This window comes from Varanus komodoensis, unplaced genomic scaffold (assembly GCF_004798865.1).
Source record: "Varanus komodoensis strain SLA01 unplaced genomic scaffold, ASM479886v1 scaffold10, whole genome shotgun sequence".
Taxonomy (NCBI): Eukaryota; Metazoa; Chordata; class Lepidosauria; order Squamata; family Varanidae; genus Varanus; species Varanus komodoensis.
The window spans coordinates 17,776,931-17,794,237 of record NW_025335269.1 but is presented as its reverse complement, the minus strand read 5'-3'; the positions used below and the strand labels follow the sequence as shown (position 1 = coordinate 17,794,237).

Genomic DNA, 17,307 nt, shown 5'->3' with positions numbered 1-17,307 from the left:
AATGCATTACTTTATATGAAACTGCTGTTGATTTTCAGTGGAATTTACTTCCAACTGAAGTAAGGTAGGTAATTTTAGACTCTGGACTTAATGGTTTTTCAAGGGGGGTGCTCTCTTTACACAGCAATGTGTATAATTTCTGTTACTTTAAAATGTGGTGTGCCAGTCTTTGAGAGCCCTTCTGCTCATTTGGCTGAGTGGGCTGCACTTGTGGTTAAGTCTCAAAGCTCATGGGATGCTTTTGTGTATTCCCAGGAATGGCAAAGTGAAGATAAACTGCTAGGTAGGGAAAGGATGGCATTTTCTTAGTGAAAGTGTGATGATGTGCAACCTGTGAAAACAGAAGTGTTGGTTGTGAGAAGACATCTGGGTCCTGACCTAGAAATGGAAAATTACCTCCTGGTTTCTGTTCACTTGAGAAAGCAATCCTGTGGACCCCAGGAGAGCAGCATAGGATTGCTCTGAGTCCCCATGTGAAGTCATAGACACCACTGACCTCAGGGGGAAGGCTCTTTGGTACGAGTCCCCCACCCACACCCCCATGTAGCCACCATGGAAAGAACCTCACCGACTCTCTTAATGAGCCTGGCAAAGGGGGTCATACCAGTGCACAGGAATGGAAGGAAGTGGAGAGGAGAGGGGAGATCACGATATGGCCTGCCCAGCTTTGACCCTGCACCTGACAGTGCACTTTGTCTTGTTGGGTTCGAAGGCCTGTCGGGATGAAGCTTTTGAAAATGGAGGATGGAAAAGTGAAAATTGCCTCTGATGCGCCTTCTTGTCCTGCCAGCAGCAGCCTGGCGGGGCGCTGGATTCTTGGAAGCTCTCAGTGGGTTTCAACAGCAGTGCTGCAATGTATATCACTCGTGCACTTATGTAATTTTTTACTCTTGAGGATGAAAGGTTGTTCTGCGAAAAAATGAGGATTGATGTTAGTGTTTATTGTGGTCATGCAAACATTGGTACTATTGGAAAGGAGATTGTATGTGTGTGTATGTGGGTGTATGGAGGACTAGCACCTAAATGCAGTGCACTGTTAGTGGAGAAATTGCGGTGCTGGTGAAGTGCTACTGCCTTTTCAAAATGCGCAAGTGCTAGCGAACCACTTTAGAAACCTAGGACAGGCATGTGGTTATATAAGTGGTTACAAAAATAACTGCGCTAGCAAGTGCACTAGCAGAACTTTAGCATGAGTTTCTTCTTGCACATGGTTTACATAGTTTGGAACTGACTTTGCACTCATGCAGGGGTGGACAACTTCAGGCAGGGTAGAGATCAAGCCCCACCCTGTTTCAGGCTTCAATTCCCACACTACTGCAAAAAAGGTAGGGGGGAAAAATTGCAGTTGCTACTGTGGAAGCTTGAAACAGACAGTCTTCATTGTCACGTGATGCCTTCATAAGTGTTTGCTACTGAATTTTGATAGTAAATCATTTGGTGGGGACTTTCTACCAGGGCAGATTTGATTTAAATCACATTGATTTAAATTACAATTTACATCACTGGTCAGTAAGACTAAGTTTTCTACATAATTTATATGCATGCCTTCCTTACCGGTAGGTAAGGAACTTCATTAAAATATTCCTAAACTGGGTCTTTTTTATGACCTGCTGCCATTATAAATTTTCTTCTCCAGGGAAAGAATAAGCCTCAGGCTGTACACAAAAAGATCCAAAAGCTTGTGGAGTATTCTGCTAAAAGGGTTTCACTTGCATTTTTACTGCTTGTCCCTCCCTCCTCCCACTTAGTTTCTTGTGCAGATCTATTCCACTCCCAACAATCTTCTATTCATTGAATTATTTGAAGAGTCACACTTAAGAGAGTACATAGATTTGCAAAGGAACAATCGGATTATTGTTCCTGTTTGTCTGTTTATTTTATAACATTGTTGCTGTGAGGAAGAGGCATGTGATCTCTGCAGACACATATTCACAGTTTTGAGGATGATAAAACTGTGATTTTTTTCAAATGTCATTTTAATTGTTAATAGTATTTATTCATTTTATTCTTTGGCCAGGGCGACTTAATTTATACTGTTAATTTATATTATTCTATGGAAGTTTATTTATGGATGTGAGCCGCCCCGAGGCTTCGGTGAATGGGGCGGCATAGAAGTCTCCTAAATAAATAAATAAAAATAAATAAATAATATCTTCTAGACAGAAAAATAGCCCAATAATCTTACTGAAACCTCTGGACGAGCATGACATAGTAAATGAATTAATGGAATCCATATACCAAAAAATTTAACCATTGAATAAATATACAATCTCATGCTACATAATTAAAAACCAATACATATTTAATGATGAATAACCTTTAGACTGTAATGTATCTTAAATAAAAAACTATCTGTAGATAGATTTTCCTTAAAGTGTTTTATTTTAAAAATACTGTTTAAATCAGAGAACTCAATTATTAAATATAGGATTCTTTAAATTAAAATTATTTTTATCCACTCTGCTATCTATGTTAGAAAAAGCAGGGGCACTAGGGTCACATTTGACCCACAAGTAAAGTACTGGTCACCCCTGCACTAACACAATGTCATTTGTGCTGGCAGAATGATGCTTAGCTAGAACCCTAATTCTTTGGTCAGTAGCATGAGAAACTGTTTAAACATGTACATATGTGCATGACCATATATAAATCTTGAGGACTCACTGAGGAATCAGTTTCTTCTGCCAGCAAAGAGCTAAAATGCAAGCTGAAAGATAGTTTTATGTTCTTTTTTATTTTTAACAACTACAACAAAAACTTCTGAATGCTGCTCCCAAAAAAGTAATGACAGAATCCAGTGTGTCAGGGATTTTAAAATCTTGGGTAAGCCTGGATGGGATAAACATGAATGACCAGTTACCTGAGCATTTTCATGTAGTTGCACTGATGTGTATACCTGGATAACAAGAATAAAGTGTTTGCAACATCTCAAGATTTTATTTGCTGTTGAGCAAGTTACAAATTCAGACATTTGCACAATCAGCTGACAAAGTGGTACTCCATGTGTGTCCTAGTTGTGAGACCTAATATAAGTTTGACTTAACATGAGTCTGACTGCCTAATTTTGATTACCTTATTTCTAGCGAAACAGGTTGTTTCTTTAGGTTTCTACAACCTTGTCTGAATGTTTGCAGTTGTTTAAAGCTGCCGTTATCACACTTAAAAAGACTTACACGTGGGATTGGTTGGCAAACTGATGGTGAGGCTGTTAACCCCCCCCCCCCATCTGGGTCGGAGTGGAAACCTGTTGATTTCTTTTTGTGATGTCATAAATAAATTAAGATGCAATTTGGATTTTATTTTGTTTTCTTTGGTGTTTAGAGAGAATGCAATTCTTTTTCTTGCTGTTTGGGTAAATTTTTGGTGGGGAACTATAACTGGTATTGAGACTGTTAATCTGCATGTAATTGGTTTACGCTTGAACCATTTTGCCCACTCCTATGGCTTGTACTCCATTGCATATATTTTCTCAGAGGACAGGTACCACATTGCCCCTAATAAATTTCAGCTAAAATTAAGCTTCAAGAAGGAATATAGCATTTGTATTGTTGCATATAAATCAGCAGAACTTTAGAGAAACACATGTAGCTCCTAGTAATCATATTCTGAAATGTATAGTGAGGATTTGCTAGAGAATTAGAACGTGTGCATGCACTGTAAACCCAAAACCCCTTCTCTTCTCTGTTACATTTATTGAAATAATTGTTGAAATTATTTGCTGGGTTTTCTGTGCAACAGAATCCACGGATCTTACCCTGGTTCCCACTGATAACAGGTTAATCCCATTGCACATTAGAATTTGTTGTACATTTATATAAGCTAGTGCCTGGTATCTGTGTTCTTATGGATTTCGTGGAAGTTTCAGTGACGGAGTTGTCAGATTATTCATCCGTTGTCTCTCTAAGAGAAAATCATGATTTTTCAATACTTTGAAATTTTCCTATTTTCCTTTTAACCTCTCATTTTCCTTTTAACCAAATGCCCATCTGGTAACAACATTCACTTTAAACATAGTGTGATGTGGTTTTGAAGCAGTGGTGCCTTCTGTCTCCCTAAGCTATCTTTTATTCCCTTCACATCCCACATTATTCTAATTTCTCCCCTAATTTCTATTGCTCAAGATGCTAACTCTCTCCTAGCAATTTTGATGGCTCTTCTTTATTAAATCAGCTCATTTATACCTGGTACCAAGGTCACTTTTTAAAAGAAAAAAATAGTATTCTCAAAATTGAGATTGAAGCTTTGGTTACAGAGCAGACTTCTCCCCTCCACACCCCTTCTTTAGCAACAATATTGATTCCCATTGAGGCAAACAGATGAGCCTTTTTTAATGCAAAGTGCTAGAATTCACTAAAAAGGTTAAAACTGAAGTGAGTAATCTTCAGCACAGAATATGCAATTGTTAATTTTAGCTCTATGCGTAGGAGCTGTTATGACTTGAACAGCCGGCTCGAGCCTTCATTAGAGAAGAAGCACACAGTTTTTGAGACAGGTGGAGCTGGATCAAGCTGTGAAAGTGATTTGCTTGAAGCTGGTCATTAGTGTTAGAAATCTGGTCTCTATTTATTTTATCTTTTAACCCTACCATGATTATAACCATTATGATTGGTATTTACTTTTTGTCTTTTTCCCCCTCCCCACCAGGTTGATGATGATGATGATCATGATGGTGATGTTGACGGTCTCTCAAGCTCACTAAAGGAACAGCATGGAGATTGGCACTCTGCACTGCTAATGGGGTCATGGGACACACATTGTCATTGATCACTTGTGTGGATTTAACCAGTGAGGAGCAGCAGAAACTGCTAGAAGGGCGTCAAGAATTAACACAGCACTGAAGGTAAACATTTTCGTTGTTACTTGCCTAAGGGCTGGAAAAGGTTTAATTTTTGTGGGTTCTCACCGTGCTCCTATGTCCACATCAGGTCAGTTGGATGTACATCCGCTGCTTCAGTAGTTGCCAAACAATAGCATTAAGGGTTAAAATTCAGGCAACGGAATGTATGGTCATTATATTTGAATCTATGAAAAAAGAATGTATTGATTTCAAGTGCAAATACCTTTCAAATAGAAGCATAACTGTAGGAATAGAAATAGTGTGAAAGAACATGAAACAACTTGATGTTATAACAGAATATCCTAGACAATTATCTGGTTGTTTCTTCTTTTTAAATCATGCAACTTTTGCCCCAGTTCCACAAGCAAAGAAATACAGAATATGTTCATTTTAAAAGAACATCATTGTTCTTACTACTCCCATTTATTTGCAAAATGAGTTCCATTTGAAAATTTAATTATGGAACAGGATCTTCTTTGATCACTCTGTTAAGCTATGAAAGCAAATGCTGCATTGAAAACGTACATCCACTTTTCAGAAATATTTTTAAAAACTCAACGTACTTGATATTTTCCTTTGACATAAACAAAGAAAGTGGACATTAAAATATCTCTTCTGTGATAATTGTAACCTGTAAGACAAACGTGATGAAGTGTAGATTTATCTAATAACCATTATTAAATTGTGAGAAGGGCAAATACTGAAATCTGTTTTGAAATAACTCCTCTTCTCCACTGCACTTATTTTTCTTAAGATGAGTCTCCTAAAAAAAGGCAGGGAGCAGAGTACAAGTAGTACTAAATTATTCATGAGATACATTTGACAACTGATCAGTAGGGAGGTGTCAAATGAGTATTTTATGAGTCGAGGAGGGGGGAGTAATAATAGGCTTTAACTTTGAAAAGCCATTTTGAGTTTCCTGTACAACTGACTATTGTGAGCCGAGAGCAGTACCATGCAGTTAAGATATCTTTATTAGAACTGCTTTGCAAAGGGCTTCTAGAAGGATTTCCAGCATGCTGGAAAGTGACATAGGGTTTGGAAGAGGCTTATGATTTTTATAATAGAGTCATCAGTTTTATGCCTAGAAGTTATTAATATGAGGGTTTTATCGCCAAATTTTGAATCAGTTTTTACCTTGAAATCAACTTCAACTGAATGCATTTCTTCATTTCCTATAAAGAATGTTGTAATGTTATTTGTGCCTGGCGGGATGATCAACTGATAGAAGTGTATGAGTTGCGTTATTTATTTATTTATTTATTTATTTATTTATTTATTTATTTATTTAAGCAAGCAACAGATTGGCATTCTAGTGGAAGGTCCAACCTGCTAAAAGCATGAATGAGTTAATATTCATTTTTTGCTGGCAAATGAATTCCTGCCCAACCCTACTTCTTCATCTATGGAATGAAAAGGGTGAGATAAGGACTGCAATACATCAGATTTTGTATTATCTTTTTATGAGTAGTTGGAATCAAGCTGCTTTCTTAACGTTTACCTAGAATGCTTCTGTCCAGTATTGTCTGCTGAACTGTATCACCCCAGTGCTTGAACGTTCTACTGTAATATGTTTTTTTTTTCCATCATGAAGGAAGTAAAAATAAGTTTCACATGAATAAACTAGCATCTTACACCTACTCTTGTGTTTTTTAATATCTTGACCTTCCAGGTCGTTGAATCCTGTTCTTTTAATTTCTACTTGGAAGAATGTCTGAGCAAGGTAAAGCAGAAGAAGCTGGAAATGAGCAAGACTCAGCCATCTCTCAGCAAGAAAATTGCATCCTTAATACAACTGAATGCTCAGAGGCAGATGATAAAGAGGAAAATGGCAAATCAGACCAGGTAAGAACAAGAGTGACTTTTCTGTTCATAACCCCCCTATTTTCTCACCCCTTTGTTTCATTAGATCTTTTATTTAAGTAGATGAAAGACATTCAGCTGTCTCTCCCCTGCCCCCAGCAATCCCTGATGGAAGTTTTGAATACATGTTTGTTCATATCTTTGGTTTACCTGTTCATTCTGAGAAAAAACAGCATATATACTCACATAATAAATAATATAGTGACACTGAAAATCTGTGGAGCATGCTGCAACTAAATATATACCAGATAAATTTGGATGTACTCAGAGAGGGAAAAGAAAATGCAAGAAAACCCTAAGAAGCAAACTTGGGTTGTGGGGGATGTAGGGAAAGAAGAGATCTCTCAGTACAACTGTTTCAGTAATGTTTGTTATCTCTAGCTTCATATTTGTAATAACACTACTGAAATATCAGCTTATTTAGAAAAAAGGATAGAATCAGGGGATTCAGAGGCTTTCATTAGTCTTGTCTTTTTAAAATTAAGGTTTAAAGATTGACACAATTGTAGCTTGCTAGAATCAATGAGATTAACCTTATGGACTCATGCATAGGTCTACAAGTTGGCACATTATTTGACACTCACCACATGGAACTGGTACTTCATGAATGATTTAATGAAGTGCTGTTGTTCACGTTATGCATATTTTCCAGCCATATCCATGCATAATTTGTTGCTTGCTGTTCACAGAAACGAGGGGCTAACCAGAACCAGCAGAAAAAGAGATCCAAGGTAGCGTTGTGTCTGTTTCTCAAAAGCCATGATAAACTGTCTTGGAATGGAAATTTGCATGCATGTGGCTGATTAGGGAAGCTTATTCTTATTTTTCCACTCAAGCTACAGTTAGTTATGTGCCCTAAGATCAGTGAACTTTCCTGGGTTATAAGTTATTTCCACTATAATATTTCTGCTGCAGTCCAAACGGCTTGTATTTTCATGTGATTATGTTTCTGGCTTATGCCACCTGCTTTCTTTTCCTATTCCAGATAAACTTTATCTATATGGACATATAGTTTCCATATCTTAGAAAAGCAGGCAAGCTGAAAGATGAAACAAGATTACGAAGAAATTCTTGTTAAAACCCCCAAACTTTAGCACATTTTATTTTATCCAGTGTATCCAAACTAGTTAAAATTAAGTGTGATGAGTCATAGCTATCATTATTATTTGCCTTGCCATTTTTGTTTTATATTAAAGCAAATGAAATGAACAGGAAATACATTATTTTCTGCCTTTCCTATGCCTGTGTTCCCTTCCACTGTCCCAATAGCTACCTGGTGGCACACACCTGTGTGTCAGTAAAGGGTTTTTGTGCTGTGAAGGCAATTTTTATCTATTTGATACATAGTGTAAAAGGGTTGAGCATGTATCCCTGCCACTGTCCAAAAGTGATTTCCTTTTCCCTCTGTATTTCAGCCAGGAGGGAAGGGAAAACTTGTACGAAGCCTCGCTGTATGCGAAGAATCATGCCCTCGTCTGGAATCAGAGAATGACAATCAGGTATCTAAAATTGTTGCCATCAGCTGCATGGTTAACTTCCCTTTTGTGTGCATGATGACAATTGTATATTTGGGCTTTAAAGGAATTTCTTGGTATTGGGTGACCAAGATTTCACAAGAGTGTACTTGATTTTCTTGAAGTTGTCTGGTTTTTAGAGTGTACTTATTTTGAAATAAATGAGTAGCTCAACAGTATGTTACAGGGTATTATTTGCTCTCTTTTTTTCCAGAGCCCCTGAAAATTTCAACAAATGGAAAAGAATTCAAAAGAATTCAGATTAATTATTTTTAAAACACAAACAAAAAAGTTAGAATTGTTATTTTCTCTAAGGCTATCTCTTTTAAGACTACACCAGGCATAGTATTGAGTCTTCTTTGGCTTCTAAGTCATGCAAGGTCCAAGAATCAATGGCCTTGAACCTCTTTCACATTAACAGCAGATTTCTTGACCCTGTAGGTCGTAGAGATCCAGAAGTAAATGCATTGTACTCCGTATGATTCATTTTTCTGATTCTTGGTGCCACTTTACCAATATTGCAAAGCGTGTATTTGAATAAGTCTGTATTGCTATTGTATACCATTTATTCCAAAGAAATATGTTATAGAATACATATATACATATATGGACTAAATCAAGAAATTTTGATCTAACAGATTTCTGAATTCTGCACAGTTTTCCTTCAGCACTTTTTGAAAAAAGGCTTACACTTTCTTTCCATCGCTTAAAAAAGCACATTTAACAAGAATACAAACCAAAAAACCAAAAAAGGAAAAAAGCAAAGGTCCTGCCAGTACTTCTTACTTGAAGACTCAGATATTATTTGAAGAATGAGATCAGCCATAGAGAGGAAAAGGTGATAGAGAATGGAAGATGAACTTTTGTTAGCACAAAACAAATACCACATTTAAGTGTACTTTCTAAAACTTGCCTCTATTAACTTGAAATGAAACAAACCAAACTCTCCTCTTTGGACTCTTTAATATGGAGAGTTTTATTTTATTTTTTGAAAGACCAAAAAAACCCACCACCCCTTATCTTATTGAGTTATGGGGGGTTTGTACCTTCCCTTGCTGCTTTACAATGACATTTATGCAGTAGAAAAATAGATATATTATTTTACCAGTTGTGAGTAGATATTTTGAAAGAAAAAGCCCTAAACTTTGATTCAACTTGCATTATTAGAAATTTGTGGCTTTTGTTCCACATTTTCTTTGTGTTTTCTATCATTTCAAATGGAGACTGAAAGGAAAAATAGTATAAATATACCAGATTGTATTAAATGTTGCATGGTAGCTTCTGATGTACTCTCTGCAAGATTAAAAAAGAATGTTATCCTCCGTGGAGACTAGCAGGTTTGGAGCTAAATACCTCTGCTAAACGCCCCTGCTGCCTGAACAGAGAAGGGCTCTGGTTCACATTTCTCGTGATCCCTGCCACAGCTTGTCCCACTGCTGGGGAGAATTCTTGGGCCATAATGTAAAGTGTCCAGGGATTAAAATGTTTTCCGGCCACCAAACCCTTCTTCTTGAGGATGGTTGACATCATATAATAAATCAGATGACAAGTATTCTTGATTTACATGCTGATTAAATTTGCACTAGGAGAGCTAGGCTTATGCTTTCCTCTTTGAACTGACTGAAGGATATGGCAAGAATTGGGCCAATCAATATTGTTTACTTTTAAATAAAAGTTAATTTGGATTTTATTTGTTTATCTTAGCTGTTTACAAAGCACAGGGTCTAAATTATCAGAGAATGTATGGTACAGTGCCAGTACTGCAGAGTATGGATTGTACTACAAATCTTATATTTGTATTATATTCGAAAATTTGCCTTGATTTTCCTGTGTAGGAAAAATCTTGTTACCTGTATTACTTGATCATGAAAGCTTACCTGATCACTCACTCTGTCCTTACTCTAAAGGAATGTTGCCTCTAATGTTATAATATTGGTTTATCGGTGTATTATTACAAATGGAACATCTTCTGTTGTTCGCTACACTTAACCTGTATGAATGTACTTATCAACGTTGTAATTTTACTATTGAGAAAAAAATCAATAAAAATTGAATATAAGAAACAAACAATAGATTGTTTTTACGCCTCTGCAGCACTTCTGTGTGTATTTCTTTCAAATCCAATTAATACATAGAAATGGTATGTTATATGTATGGCACAAACTATCTGATGTATGCCTCTGTGTCTGTTTTAGACTGTATGTAAAGTCTGTCTTTCCTTCCATCTGTAAAAATGCAAGTGCATCATAAGTCACTTTAACTACAGGATAAAAGACTGAAAGTGGCAGAGCCAATTGCTTTCCCTGTTTGATTGGCGCAGGTGCATTTCTACCAGCAAGCCAGAGTATTTGGAGGGAATTGACAAGTGACTCAGGCCTTACCAGTGATAAATAAGGCATTTTCACAGCATATTTTCCCCACTAATGTTAAGTCGATTGACTGCAGCTTGTGGAACATGAGCTGAAAGCTAACAAGTCCCAGTGATATGGGTGAGGTTCAGGGATCTGTAACTGTGCATTGGGTTGCATTCACATGCAGGCAATGAATATGTTTAACAGGCTCCTTGCCCACACCCCTATCACTGGCATTCTGATTCTATAAAATCTTATCCAAGGACTTCACTTTCAGGTATATTTAATAATCTTAGCTAAAGGAACTAGCAACTTGTGATCTGTGTTAAAATTATCAGAACCCCTCCCCCATGCAAACAATACATATATTTATAGAAAGTGTGGACCTTTGAGTTATTCATGTGTTAGCACTTCTTAAATCAAGTCTCCAAGCACTGTTAATAAGGCAGTATAATTAGCATGGACTTCTAAAGCTCTATTTCTAGGCACACTTAGTAGAATGTCAAATAGATGTCTCAGAAAAGAATCAGAGTGCAAGTATGCATGTTCTATTTTAGACATCTTTAAATGAATTTATATTTTAATTGATAAAGTTAGGCTTAACATGGCAACAATCCCATTTGTGTTTTTCTGGCATCTCTTTTAGATGCAAACAAGTTTTTGCTGAAAGAACACATGGAGTAATATTTATATTGTATAATATAAAACATAAAGTTAACTAATACCGTTGAACAGCATCACATTCTAACTTCCTAATCCTGACCGGACTTTCATAAAAGCAAGTCCCACATTTTTTAGGCTAAGCACAATTTTTTTAGGCTAAGCAAGTTTTCTTTGGCTGACATGCCTCTATTTTCAGTGCAGTTAATTTGAAATGCATTTTCTTTATTTTAGTAGAATAATTCATTTGGCAGCTTGGAATTTCATCATTAAGGTTTCAGCTGTGAGTCCTACATTTTGAGAGGTGCTTTTATGTTAAAGTCCCCCACAAGTGGGTCAAATTGCAGGGAAATTATGTTTAAATCTGGAACAAATCAGTTAAAATAAAATGCATATCTTTTCAAGACTAAATGCTGAGCTTCAGTGGTATCATCCAAAATACATATCACAAAGCAAAATTTGTCCATAAGAGTACAGTATTATTTTCCTAATATTGAGTATACCAAATACTGTTTGGCTTCAGCTTCTTTAAGCATGCACTTCATTATGCATTTTGGAAGCCATGCCAAGTTTCCTGAATCTGGCCCTAAATTATTATATTTTTTTCAACAGGAATCAATACAGCTACAGCTTTCAACCTTCCCCAGCCTACAAGAAGAGGATAAATCTAGTAAAGATGACTCTGAGAAAGAAAAAGAGAAGGATAAAAACAAAGAAAAAGATAGAAACAGTGAAAAGTCCAAGATAAGAATGTTATCAAAAGGTGAACAAAATTGTTTAAGTGATTATTTAGTCATTTATCAAAGTCACATATGAAGGCATTTTGGATATTTGCTAATATGTGTATTAGATTTGTTTTGTGCATATATTTGATATTTCGTATGTGTTTGTGGATTGTATTATGTGTATTTGCTTGCATACTGTTTGTGGAATACATGCATATTCACTCTATGACAACCCTATTGTATTTGTATTCCACATATTTAAATGTAGCTTTCCAGCTATGCATGGAAGGCTGCCTGAGAATACAAAGACCCACCCAAGCCAGAGTATGTGACTAGTGGGCTCCATTTAGTTTTGTAGCTCACAAATAGTGGTGACCTGGCAAATACTCATATAATTGGTATCCATAATTACGTGGAGGAAGTGTAACAATTCTGCTTTGGCAGACTTGTTCTCGTATTACTTGCACCTGAAATTCCTAGAGAAGAAATAAGACATGACCTGGAGTATCCCATTAAGAATCTTGATGCAATTGTTAGCATCTTCTTATACAGAGGAAAGTCATGGTGAGGGTGAGGGTACAGGCAAGAAGAGACTGAAAAGTATGGATGAGAGACCTGCTGTAGACAGCTCACTCGGTATAATCCCCAAGGTCATTTCTCAAGCCCATTTCTGTATTTCAGGCTCCTCTCCCCCACCCCTGGGACAGCATATTTGTGTGTGTCTGCCTGTGCAGCGTTTGTATATGATCTTCAAGATCCCACAGATCATGGGAAAGGATGCAAGAACTGAAGCCCAATTGTGCTATACTAATCACTAGTGGCCAGTGCATATTAAATCCCATTTCTCTGTTTTCACTCTCATCTATATATCCATGAAAATCTAATAATCTAATAAAGTGGTTGGGAAGAAAGATGTCTCCCCCGTAAGGAGAAGAGAGTGGAATGGGATTTCTAGCTCTTTGCATACAACCAGAGTCGCCATGTGGCAGAGGATTCTTGCCTGCTCCTGAAAGCTTTTCCATATCTGTTGATTGAGATCTACATTCAGAAACCTGTTATAGCATTCATGTCTTGCTGTGCATACATCATCTGTCATGTAACTGAACCATTTTTCCTTTTGTATCAGAAAAGTATACCTTGGCAGTAGTTTTAAGTTAACACACACCTTAATTGTCTGTACATATTATATGTGCCACATGTTAGCACACCTTACTGCTTCCCGGTGTGTTAAGGGATATGAATTAATTACTCAGACCATCCTCTTGGTACCATGAGGTGTTTGGACCTGATTTACAGTCTGTAAAGCATTCTGTTAATGTAATGCTTGCATCTAAATGCATCATGTGGGTGAGGACTTTATGGATTGGCTAAAAGGATAGATACTTTACAGTCAATCAATCTAGCAACAACTAGAAAGAATAAAAAAATACTTCACTGACTTTGGGTATTCAAGGATTAATGCCCCTCCCACAAGAAAACTGTGCTAGTCTTCTTGTTAAAATGCCTGCTTTCTTCAAAATTTATGAAATAATTCCCTGAGCTGAAACCACACAGTCATTGTGAAGCTTTGTTGTAGGTGAAATTTGGTGTCAAATGCAGATTTAACACATTTCCTGGTAGGGTATAGGGACAATGCTGTATCCAGTTACATTTCGAAACAAGTCCTGATTACCATGTTGTTTTCTACGTTTGCTTGAATTTTGTATCATTTAAGTTTGCTCTAGCAAATATAGAAGTGTCCAATTTTAGGATATTAATAAATACATATAGTACTTTTGTATTATGTATTTTGTATTCAACTGTATTATTTGTACAGTTGAAAGAGGTGGGAAGACTTTAGGTGGACCTGTATATCCCTTGAGTTCTTCTAAAGTGCAGCATGTTCAATTCCTTTTAAGTTTTACTCTTTTTGCTTGTCATTGATGGTGCAGTGAATTGTGAGTTTGGATGCATTCATACTGCTCTGTAGGGTAGAGTTGTTAATGCAAATTTCACCCTCCATGTAGCAGGCAGTCTTAACAGATGGCTGGAAGAAAGCACCTTTACAATTTTTCATTTTGTTTTATATCTTTGGAAATGAAACTATTACTAATATATATTTTTTCAGACTGCAGCCAAGAGTACACAGACTCAACAGGAATAGATTTGCACGAATTTCTGGTTAACACATTAAAGAACAATCCTAGGTAAGCCACCTCTTTTGTGTCTTGAGATCCTAGCAAACCAGGAGCGAGGTTCCATTTGTTCTGGAAAATGTAGCAATTGTGGTGTGGAATATAGTATCTATGAAGTGATGAATATCTATGGAAGCATATGGATTTTATTAAAAACCTCTGTTAAATAGCAGCATGCGCTCCATAGGCTTTTTATTTTCCCATAGCTTAATTATGTTCTCAGGTACTTCCTACCCTCCAGGCTTGTAAGATCGTGTCTAAAGGATCAAACAGTGTTTCTCGAATGCAATGACTGTGCAGCCTGGAATTGCTCCTTCCTTCTTGCTCCTGCTCCTGCTCCATCTCTCCAGTCCAAAGCACGCTTGCTGCTTCTCCTCTGCCTCAGCCTTACACCCAAGCCTAATGCCCCTGCTATTTGCCTGGTTGGGTGCTCACCACGCTCAAACAATCGGATAAAAAATCAAAGCCGAGCACAGCATCTGGTCAGTCCAGCAGTGCTGGCAGGGTGGATCCTCTCTGGCACCACATCAGGGAAACTAGGAGATAGCAAAGCCTCTGGCTGAGCTGTTCTCCTGGCACAGAATGTCCATCAACATTCCAAGTGCTCAAGCTGCCAGAGTGTTTTCAATCCACTTCTGTAAGGGGAGGTTACTTTGTCAGTTTATCTGGGGACAGAAGATGTTCTGGAACAGAATGAAACTGATGTGCCCATTGCCAAAAGCTAAGCAAACCTTTTCCCTGACAATCCATGATGTGCGCTTCCTGGGCTTCATATGCCAAGTGTAGACAGCCATGACCCATAGATCACATGTAACCTCCAGCTGCAGATTGTGTACCCCCCCCCCCGCCATTTTCCCCCCTGCTGCTGTGTTCTTTCCCCTACAGATCTCTTTTTTGCATCGCTGTTGGTGACATGGAAATGTCAGTTAGATTTGTGGGAGCTGAAAAAAGCTAAACCTTTCACCCCTGCCTAGCAGCCTAGAAGTAGCCCTAATCACTGCTTCCTTGGCAGCAAAAGCAGTGGAAAAGCAGCAGTGCCTGTTCAGATTGCTGGTGTTTAGCACGAAATGCTTTACTGTGAACCCCTCTGAGACCCATGAAACAAGCCTGCATGCAGAGCTGCAGTGTTCAGGTACCCTGTGGATGGCCAGTAAAGCCCTTGAGGCAGGAGGGATGCTTTGTACCCCTGCTGTAGGAGTGGAAAATGAAAAAACCATATTGAACACCTCCAGCAGCAAAGCCTGTTTTCTAGCCTGGCATTTGTTCCCACTTGTGTCAAGCTGTCTCCGAAGATTGACACTGACAGTGAGTATAGAACAAGATAACCCATGTGAAGCATTTTGTGTAAGGAAGATGAGGCACAAACAGGGCACAATGTGTGATCTATGGAAATGCATTCCATTCAGCAGCAACTAACTCAGCTCCCTTCCTATTTCCAAGCAATAATATGAATATTAAGCCCGAAATCCTTCTGCAAATAGAGAATGAGATTAGTCCCACTCTCTCATTGGGAAGTTAGATACAATATCCATAAGCGAGTCATGAACAGAACTCAGTCATTGGGGTTGTTTGTCATGGGACAGGGTGGAGAGGTGTCATCAGAATGGTTAATTTTCGGATTTGAATAGCGATTTTTTTATTTTTTATTAACAGAGATAGAATGATACTGTTAAAAATGGAGCAGGAAATAATTGATTTTATTAGTGACAACAGGTAAGTGTATTTTCAATATTGATTTTTTCTGTGGTGACTTGTTTGGAAAATTAAATGCTCATCTGCAATACAGCTTGCATAAAATAACTACTTAAATGCTGAATTTTGGGATGAAGGAAGAAGCCTTGTTAAAGAAAATTATTTTTAAAAAAGAACAACAGGGTGCTCCAATTTCAGCATTACAGATTAGACAGTGGAGTTAACTGTAGCTAGTATTAGACAATAAAAAGTGGACTGCTAATTTTCCGTCATGTCAGAGGCTGCCTCATATTGAGCCCTTTGACGTTTTGTTCCAGTAATCATTATAAAAAGTTCCCCCAGATGTCGTCGTATCAGCGAATGCTGGTGCACAGAGTGGCAGCTTACTTTGGCATGGATCACAACGTGGATCAGACTGGAAAATCGGTAATTATCAACAAGACCAGCAATATGAGAATGTAAGTGCTACCTCAGTGTTCTCTTTATATGCCTCTTTTCTAAGAATCAGTTGGCATCATGGTTACATTTTGTTCAGCGTATCCCAGGTGTTTTCTTTGTTTGTTCTATTGTTCTCTTTCTTGTATACCAAGTAATTTTGCTTACTTTTTCCATTCATTCTTGTGTGGAGTATCATTATGCCTGTCCTTGGAAGAACACTGAGGACATGAAATATGTTCAAGAAAATCAATCTGTTTGTTGATGAGAAAACTCTGCAGTGCCTCTAGAATGGAATGTTATTTTTTCTGGTCTCTTCTTATCTCCATAATATTGGGGGCTGTGGGAAGAAGTAAATTGTTGTTTATTATTCTTACCTGGAGTGGTGAATGCTATTATGTGTAGTGGTACTTTCAACCCATATGGTTAAATGCATCATGGCCTTCCCCTCCCCATATTCTTTTTACAAGAATCTCCTTTAGTATAATGAATTCTTTATCTGGTATCTACCCCATTTTGTTCTTTAGATGCAAAGATTTTTTCCCATATATATTATTATCCCTTCACAGTTTCTCAACTGTCTCTGAATTAATTCACTTTGCATAATAAATGAACTGAGACCATCTGGTATGTAGGAAACAGGGAGCAGACTATGCAAAGATGTGATTCTTATATCATCAAGTGGGCAAGAATTACTAATTTATGTAATTTAGGAATGCCTATCTTGCCATTTCCACCACAAAAGGCAACTAAGATAACGCAAAGCAAAATAAAAATTGTGGGCAGCCATAGCAAACAATAAAACAATATCCATTAATGTCTGAGAACTAATTGTGCAGTCTCACTCCTTTTAGATTAGACAGATTAGCCTGATCCAAAGATTTACAGTTACTCTGCTGAGTGCATTGAACTCTTGTGCATGCAGGTTGTCCCATTAATGTCAGCAGAGGAACCAGATTTGTGTGGTTTGATTTGCTGCTTTCATTAATATGAATGAAGCAGCCTGTACAGTTGAGGGAACTATGTGGATGACTCAGTGTCCCTGCTGGATGGAAG

The 17,307-nt window shown here is 37.6% G+C and overlaps 1 protein-coding gene across 1 annotated transcript in view; it reads left to right on the top strand.

Moving 5' to 3' along the window:
* Positions 1-17,307, top strand: part of ARPP21 (cAMP regulated phosphoprotein 21) — a 158,531-nt gene that overhangs the window by 43,011 nt on the left and 98,213 nt on the right. The window contains exons 2-9 of the mRNA XM_044455162.1: positions 4,645-4,840; positions 6,510-6,682; positions 7,390-7,431; positions 8,116-8,199; positions 11,838-11,988; positions 14,058-14,136; positions 15,778-15,837; positions 16,134-16,274. Of these exons, the coding sequence (XP_044311097.1) occupies positions 6,548-6,682; positions 7,390-7,431; positions 8,116-8,199; positions 11,838-11,988; positions 14,058-14,136; positions 15,778-15,837; positions 16,134-16,274 (692 nt within the window). The 5' untranslated portion in view covers positions 4,645-4,840; positions 6,510-6,547. The remainder of the gene's footprint in view (positions 1-4,644; positions 4,841-6,509; positions 6,683-7,389; positions 7,432-8,115; positions 8,200-11,837; positions 11,989-14,057; positions 14,137-15,777; positions 15,838-16,133; positions 16,275-17,307) is intronic.